The sequence below is a fragment of the Athene cunicularia genome (assembly GCF_003259725.1).
Source record: "Athene cunicularia isolate RWA chromosome 12 unlocalized genomic scaffold, athCun1 chr12_part1, whole genome shotgun sequence".
Classification (NCBI taxonomy): Eukaryota; Metazoa; Chordata; class Aves; order Strigiformes; family Strigidae; genus Athene; species Athene cunicularia.
In genome coordinates this window covers 1,433,996-1,441,947 of record NW_020799116.1, presented here as the reverse complement: position 1 = coordinate 1,441,947, position 7,952 = coordinate 1,433,996, and the positions used below count along the sequence as shown (strand labels likewise).

Here is a 7,952-nt window from a genome sequence, read left to right as displayed (position 1 = left end):
GGGGGGGGGGGGGGGGTGTTGGGTTTTTTTTCCCCTCCTGTGTCAGGCACATAAAATAAAATGCCATTTCCCTCACCACCTCTTCCCGCTGGACCAAAATGCTGGAGCCCCGATTGGATCCAATCCGATGCCATTTGTACTTAAAAGCCTTCTTTCTTTCATTTAGAAAAATAAAAGTCACATCTGCTTTTTGATTTGCAAAATAATGACATGCAGCCAGCCCGAGCCAAAGCTGAGCTCATGTTATTGAAACCACACGACGTGAAGGGAGACAAAGCTCATCTCTGGGAGTCAAGGTGAGGGATAAAGTCAAGTTTGCAAACTCTCTCCTCCCTCGCTGCCGAGACCCGCTGGCTGTGCCGAGAGCAGGCAGGGCAGAAATCCCTGCGAGGCCCAAGGTTCGTGGGGGCTCTCCTCTGACACATCCCCCCGCAGCTCACGGACCAGCCGGGGCACCCACATCTCACCTTTCGGAGGAGCAACCCGCAGCAGAGCTCCCCAAGCCAGGCTAGACACTGCAAAGAGCCATCCCGAAGAGACCACTCGGCATTTGCTTATCTATAATTACTGATCAGCCAGAGCGCCACCATCCATGGGAGGTTTCTGGCAGGGTAATGAAATCTCTTGCATTCTCGAGCTCCAAATTCTTTGCCCAAACACACCCCAGCTCCTCCTCCGGCGTGCCCAGAGCAGAGCCATCTCCCCGCCGCTCGGGCACAGCGGCCGCAGCTCCTCGCCGTCAGACGCAGCTTAGACAGCACATCAATAACCCACACCTCCTCTATTTTATCACAAACATCTCTCAAACTGCCTAAAAACCCCTTACGTGGAGCAGACTGTGCAGCAGCCTGACAAGAAAGCAAATTCACAATTCCTTCCAGTTAGGAAATTCCCGGGCAGACGCCTCGGGACATGCAGCACTGGTCTATCCCATGCTGCTGCAACTTGCCAGCTCACTCCCCTGCCAGCCTGGGCAGCAGGTACCTTCGCAGGGAAACACAAGCTTCTCCTTTTGCATCGCCCAGTCACTCCTATTAACTGTTTCCAGGAATAACAAGACACTTGGCATTTTCGGTCACATGGATTGCTACAGTCTGCAATGCAGTAAACTTGCTTTTTTCTCCCAAAGCTTTGCCAAACCTAAAGCCCTGGTTTTAAGGGAGTTTCTGCCCCTGATGCTACATGTTCCCACACGCCCAAACCAACTGTGGGTGCTCTGGTCATCGGCCCAGTTTACAAAGGCAAAAGGAGGAGGTTTCCCACTGCGAACACCTCTGTATTCAACTGCCCTTTCCTCTTGCAACATCAGCACCCACAAAGCTGAGATCTCCCTCTCCCAGCCTCGCACTGCCCCAGCAATCTGCTCCCGGAACACTCTTAACAAAGCCCAGGCCACTTACGATTGATGGACACTGCAGTTGTAGAAAACAAAATCCACAGAGGCAAACTTCTTCCCCGTCTCCTTAGATTTCAGGTAGAGCTTCACCACTCGCTTGTCCCCTGGGGAAGACCCAGGCAGAAAAAGGCATCAGAAAGGACACAGCAGGCAGCCCAGCACTCAGCCCAAGGTTTGCGATGGGCTGGAGGGAGCTGGGCGTCACCACTCAGCCCAGTTAACTAACAAAATCCCCTGAATCTGGCAATGCAAAGGGAGTGTTCACCCACACCCCTGCTCAGCCACCAAAACAGACCAGCAGAGCCCAAGGGTCTGAGCCCCGGCAGCTAACCGCAACCTGCTGGCACGGAGGCTTTGGGTTGTACTGGTGGTACTGAAGGGGAGCTTAACGGTTCCGGAGTCAGCAGAATGTTCTAGAGCCCACGGCCACCTACAGCACATCTGCCCAGGAATGGTCCATAGGTGGGAACGAGACCAGGGTGCCCAGGTTGCGCTGGTGCTCATGGATTGGAGGAGGCCAAGGACCAGTCCCCCCATGAGCAGTAATGTCCTTCTCCTCCTGCACCCCGAGAACCCAACTCCGACCCTGCTCGGGGTCACGGGAGGATTGTTCTCCACATCTGCCTGTGGGGCAACAAGTGGGACCAAGTTTGTCTTGGGCTTTCCTCGCACCCCACAGCACAAGCTCACCGCGGCCCCGGGTGATGGGGATGACATCCTTGGCCGAGGGAGAGCTGCAGTAGATCTTCCCATCTTCGATGCGGCTCTCGGACTCAGTGAAGTCTTCAAAGGAGCAGTTCACTCCTGCCGAGAGGTCTGGGACATTCCAGGCCTGCAGGACCAGCTGGGGAGGAGAGGCGAGAGCATCAACACCGAAAACTAGCGAAAAAGACTCCTCCGTGTCTGCTAGGTGTAAGTGTAGCCAACAGAAAAGACCACGGGTGCAATCCCCCCTCTGCCACCCACACGCGGTGGGGAAACGCGCTCTGGGCTCTTGCAAGCGAGTCCTGTCCGTGGGCCTCCCTGCTCAAGCAAGGAGCGTGGATTTAAAGGGGTTAAAAGATGGAATGAGTCAGAGCCTCCTGCCCTCTGCCCTGGCCATACCACAAGCCATTACGCCTCACCTCTCAACAGACCCAACGCAGCGTCAGGGCTGAAGGGTTTCGCGGAAAAGCGCCCGCTCTGGCAGAGCTGGGGAGGGGAGGAATCCACCTCTTCTTTCACAAAGTCATTCCCAGGGTCAGCAGTTCTCACTTTACAAAACGCTTGCCTTATTTCTAATTTGAATTTTTCACAGCTTCCAGCCATTAGTTCTTGTTATGCCTTTCCTTGATAGATTAAAAAGCCCTTTAGTCCCTGATATTTGCTCCTTGTAAAGGCACTTATACTCTGTAATCAAGTCACCTCTTAATCTTCTTTTTGATAAGCTAAGCAGATTGAGCTCTGGAAGTCTCTCACTGCAAGGCATTTTCTCCAGCCTTCAACTCATTTACATGATGTTTACGGGAGGTTTTCAGCCTCTCCCTTTAAGAGCTGGACTCCAGCCCGACGCAGCGTCCCCGACACCAGAGCTCATGCAGCAGCCTGCGCCGGGCAGGGCGATATAACCCCCAGGGAGGGGAGAACTGCCCCAGGAGCCCCGCGGCCAGGGCTCAGCCCGACACCACCTCCCAGGACACTGTCTTCTGCCTCCGTGTCTAACTTCAGACTTGGCAATACCAAACCCCAATTTTTTGCTAAACCAGACCTACCCAAACCCAGCTGCTCTGAAGGAAATCTCAGGCCACGGCACCCCTCGGGTCCCAGCAGGTCCCACCCGCAGCCATCTCGCATTTATCTCTGTGGTACCACGACAACACGAGCCCCTGCAGAAGCGCTTTCCAAACCATTTCCATCCGGTGACAACTCCCCTCTGACGAGGACTTTTTGAGATCTGTCACGGAGCCAGTTCTTAATCCACTTAACGCGTGCTTTATCAATATTGTATAATGCTAATTTTTAATCAGAACATTGTGTTGTACCAAGTCAAATGCCTTGTAGAAGCCTAAAGACATCACATCCCCACAGTCCCTCTTCTAATTCAAGTCATAATTTCATCAAAGAACAAAATGTGGTTTGTTCGACATAAAACCATGTTGACTGGCATTAATTATATTCCCATTCTTAAATCTTTATCAGTTGTATCCTGCACCAGTGGTTTTTTTTTACTTTGGTTTTTCTAAATCTGACATCAAACTAAGCAGTCTCTGACCATTTGGTCCTTTCTGCAGCTGGGCAAAAAAGTGAACACCTTTTCTGTTTCTGGGGTTTTTCTCAACATTCACTTACTTATTACGAAGCCGTATTATTACAAATATCCGCAGGCCACAGAACATCTTGGCCGACTCTTTCAGGACTCCCGAGTGCCAGATATTCAGACATGGCACTTTTCAAAACTTTATTGCTAGTACACGCTGTTTTGTATTCTCTTCACAGTGCTAATGGCCTGGAAAATACTTCGGGGAAGTCCATCATCCTTTCTGTCTGCACAGAGAGCGCAATGAGTTGTGCATCAGAGTCTCATCCCAAAATATCTACTAAAGGCCAGGGTCAGAGACAGGCTATTGAGCTAGACAGATCGCTGGCCTACAAATGGCATCTCTGATGTTGGTGTTTGTGTTATGGAGAAATATTTATTGCTTGGTTATGTCTTTTCTGAATAATCATCAACTGGCTTATTATCTCCATCAATAGGCCAGCCCTCATCAATGCCCCGCTGTGTTTTATTTGTCTCGGACCTCTTCTTCCCCTTTCTCCCTATCTGTCGTATCCTCGTTAGTTATTTTTAATTGCCGTGGCTCCCCGAAGGTCAGGAGGTGGCTGGGGGTGGGGGGGGGTCTGCGGGCAGCAGAGGTGACTTACTGGGACCTCGGACATGGTGACCGAGATGTTCCTGGGCTGGACGGTGAGCTGGACGCACTGCCGCAGGTCGGAGGCGAAACGCTGGGGCTCGTCCGCCCGCTCACACCGGTCCTTGCGCGAGCATCTGGAGGGGGCGAAACCACCACGGTGAGGAGAGCCCCGGGCTGAGCAGGGCACACAGACCCCCTGGAGGGCCGCGATGCCCAGCCAGAGGCCTTGGGTGCCTGAGGCCCATACGGCAGCTCTGCCTTCCCCTGGTGCCAGCCCTGGGGGTCTTTAATGTTCAGCTCGTTGGCACAAAGAGGCCGAACCCAGGAGCCTGTGGGCAGGACCAGAGGGGTCCTGCCTCACGCCTGGGTGCTGCGGGAAGGGGCAACAGACCCCTCGGACTGCTCCATCCCCAGGAGGCACGTCCCCACGGAGATCAGCGCTGGGGACGGAGACGGTTTGTGGGACTTACATGTTGTGGAGGACGCACCAGCCGCAGTGGGGGTCCCGGGAGCCCAGGCACAGCTCGCAGCTCTCGTACTGCTCGCAGCTCTCCACCGGCACCCGCGTCACCTGCGGGGAACAGGCAGGGAGGGAGGGGGGTCGGGCTGTGTGTTTCCCCGCTGTGTCCATGCCTAGACCCTGCCAGAGATGGGGCTCACCCTGGCCCACGGCTCCCACGCCATTAATCAGAGAGGTGAGGAGCAGGCTGAACCCCACCGTGATGGCGGCAGCACATTTGCAGGCAACACTTCCATGCCAGGGGAGGCTTTTACCCCAACCAAGCCCCTTGCAGGGCTGCAGGACAGGGCTGTGCTGGCTCCCAGCACCAGCCAGGCACCCTGGAGTTGCCACAGCCCTGCTCCGAAGGGGTTACCCATCCTTTATTAATTGCTCCTCCAGATTTGATTAAAATCCCCTCATTCTCCGAGCCCTTCGAGCTCTGTTACAACTGTTCATTTAATTACTTTCCACCAGCACTCTGATAACACTGAGCCGTAGTAGGGAAGCGAGTGGGTTTTATTAAGGAGAGGGGAGGAGAAGAGGGGGGGACGGGGAGGGGGTGCAGGGAGCTGCCTGCTTGCCTGCCATGAGGAGCTGCCCGCGCCTAGCTGCGCTCCTGCCTCAGTTTCCCCACTGCTCCCACAGGGCAGGACTCACTCGTTAATTAAAATCTGCAAACTTCTCTACTGAAGGCTAAACCCGGGGTGTTATCCCTCCTCCCAGCCCAGGGGGGCAGAGCATGGGCTCCGCAAGACGCCTACAGGGCTAATGCTGGCCAGCCAGTACCCTCCAGTTTGCATTCCAATGAGGATACTGGCAGCGTTCCTCGTTGTTTGTCCCCTGACTTTGTTCCAGATGGGCAGTGGCAAGGGGGTCGGCAGCAGGTGTCCCCCCCCAAGGCAGACCCCGCACAGGCCACTGTGATGGCCCGTAGGGGAGATCCACCATCCAGGTCAGCATAACCCAGCATCCACGTGTCCAACATCTGCCCCACTGAGGGGAGGCTTAGCTAAGCCAGCCCTGGGACAGAAACAGGGCCAGGGACAGAAACACAGCCCAGGACAGCTGCATGGAGGAAGCTAAAGGCAGTTTCTGCCTCGCCTGGAAAGCCACAGGTTTCCTGCAGCAGAGCAGAAACCAGAGACAGGCACCGGGAGGAGGGGGGAAAGGGCTCTGCTGTCCCCATGGGGCTGTCTAGACAAACCCACGGCCCTACTCCAGCATCCTTCCCCCTTGCAAGCCCCGGGGCTGGCGGCCAGGAGACCCGGGAGGCCCCGAGCTCTGCGGCAGTCCCGCTCACACACACCTCTGCCAGGCAGAGGAGCGGAGAGGCTGCGAGACACAGGCACGCTGCGCCCCAGCACAGGCGCCCTGCCTCACCCCACGGGGCACAGCATGTGGCCCCGCCGGCCCCGGCTCCAGAAAGTGCCACCACTGGCATGGACCTGCTTCACCTGCTCCAGCACAGCCCATGGATGGATGAATTCACACCAGCAAGCTCTCCCACACATCGAGGATCACGCAAACACCCCCAAAGACAATGAAAACTCCCCACGGTGAGCCCTGAGCGCAGTGCCTGGACGGCAGCGCCAGATCTGGATCAGGTCTGTACGTCTGGTTGGCTCAGTGTGAGCAGAGGCAGGGACCAAAGGGCCTGGGGACACACCAGCCCCATGTCCCCTCAGCCCCGAGTTGCAAAAGCTGCTGCCCCAGAGGAGAAAAAGACATTTGGAGCAAGGAGCTTCTGCTAACCTGCAAAAACCCTGCTCAGGAGGGGATGGCCAGAGCAGGGAGGGGGTGATGGCCATCCCCTCACCGCAAGGAAGGGTCAGGAAGCCCTTGGCCCCAGGGACCACGGGGATTTCAAGCAGCCGCTGCTAACAATAACTGACTTGGGGCAGAGGAACAGTGAGTTGCTGCCACTGGTCCCCTCGGACACGCAGCCCCTGGCAGCCCCTATCCCAGGCAGCAGAAGCCGTGGAGCAGCTCGAAAGGCTTCCCAGCGCACAGGACTGGAGGCTGGGGTGGCAACGCGGGCTGCCAAGCCAGGAGAGCAGAGGGGCTGCCGTCCCCTCCCCTTATCCCCTCCCCTTACCTGCTTCTCGGTCATAGCGTAGATGTGCTGGCGGTCGGGGCTCAGCACCAGGTCTCGCAGGATGGAGCTGCCCTCGTGGGCCACGACATTCTCGTACTGCAGTGCCTGGTGCTTCCTCTCAGCCTGCAAATCCACCAGGATCTGTGGGGAGCGCAAGGGGGGGTGAGCATGGGGTCACACGCACCTCAGCCCCCACCCAGGGAGGGGGACGGGGGATGCCACCCCTCTGTCCCACACCAGCGTGGCCACCCCACGGCCACCGCAGCACGGCAAAGTACCGGCCGCTTTACAAACATCCCGACGCTTTCCAGAAGAGCAAACTGCAACGTTTTCTTCCTTTTTTGCATTTCTCTGGTGCATTTGCACCATCTTTATGCTGATGGAGTTCACCTCTCTCCAGGAAATGGAGCCACACCCGTGGTTTTCACGCTGGCCCCACTCTCTGCCACCCTGCTTCCCCTCCTCAGCCCCAAAGCCCCTCCAACTCGCAGCGTGGCACGGACGAGCCCCCGGCCCACAGCAGAGCAGCAAACCCCATCCCGCCGCAGCGGTCCCGGAGGCAGCTCGTGTGCCAGAGCGCAGCACGCCCCGGCCGGGCAGGACGCCGCGGCGCACAAGGGCAGGGCTCCCGTCCCCCACCCACCAGAGGAAAGGACTGGGCTCCTGACCAGGGAAGTCAAGAGGGTCTCAAGGAAGCTGAGGGTCAACAGAGGTTCGGAAAATGTCTTTGTTCCCTGAGAAGGAACGTGGCGAAGGCTTTAATCCTCTCACAGCTCACAAGCACATTAGAGCTCTTTCTAAGTACGCCGGTTCCTGGCTGTACCCGCGATAACCACATCAGGCGGCACCACGGGGCTGGAGGCACCCACCGAGCAGGAGCTGAACAAAGCTGTGCCACTTGCTGTGACCTGATTGCCACCTGCCCGAGACAGGGACCTTCCTCTTAACGCCAGCGCTTGTGATACCCCCAGATTTGGGCTGTCCCCTGGCACGGGGCAGCCTCAGGGAAGACAATGCTGGAGAAATGGCTCAGAGGGATGGGATGGGATGGGATGGGATGGGATGGGA

General features: G+C 56.7%; 1 protein-coding gene across 1 annotated transcript in view; it reads right to left on the bottom strand.

Moving 5' to 3' along the window:
• The window catches only part of PLXNA1 (plexin A1), a 100,915-nt gene that overhangs the window by 57,822 nt on the left and 35,141 nt on the right, over nt 1–7,952 (bottom strand). The window contains exons 4-8 of the mRNA XM_026857529.1: nt 6,885–7,025; nt 4,758–4,858; nt 4,298–4,421; nt 2,087–2,240; nt 1,401–1,500 (exon numbers count right to left, since the gene is read on the bottom strand). Of these exons, the coding sequence (XP_026713330.1) occupies nt 1,401–1,500; nt 2,087–2,240; nt 4,298–4,421; nt 4,758–4,858; nt 6,885–7,025 (620 nt within the window). The remainder of the gene's footprint in view (nt 1–1,400; nt 1,501–2,086; nt 2,241–4,297; nt 4,422–4,757; nt 4,859–6,884; nt 7,026–7,952) is intronic.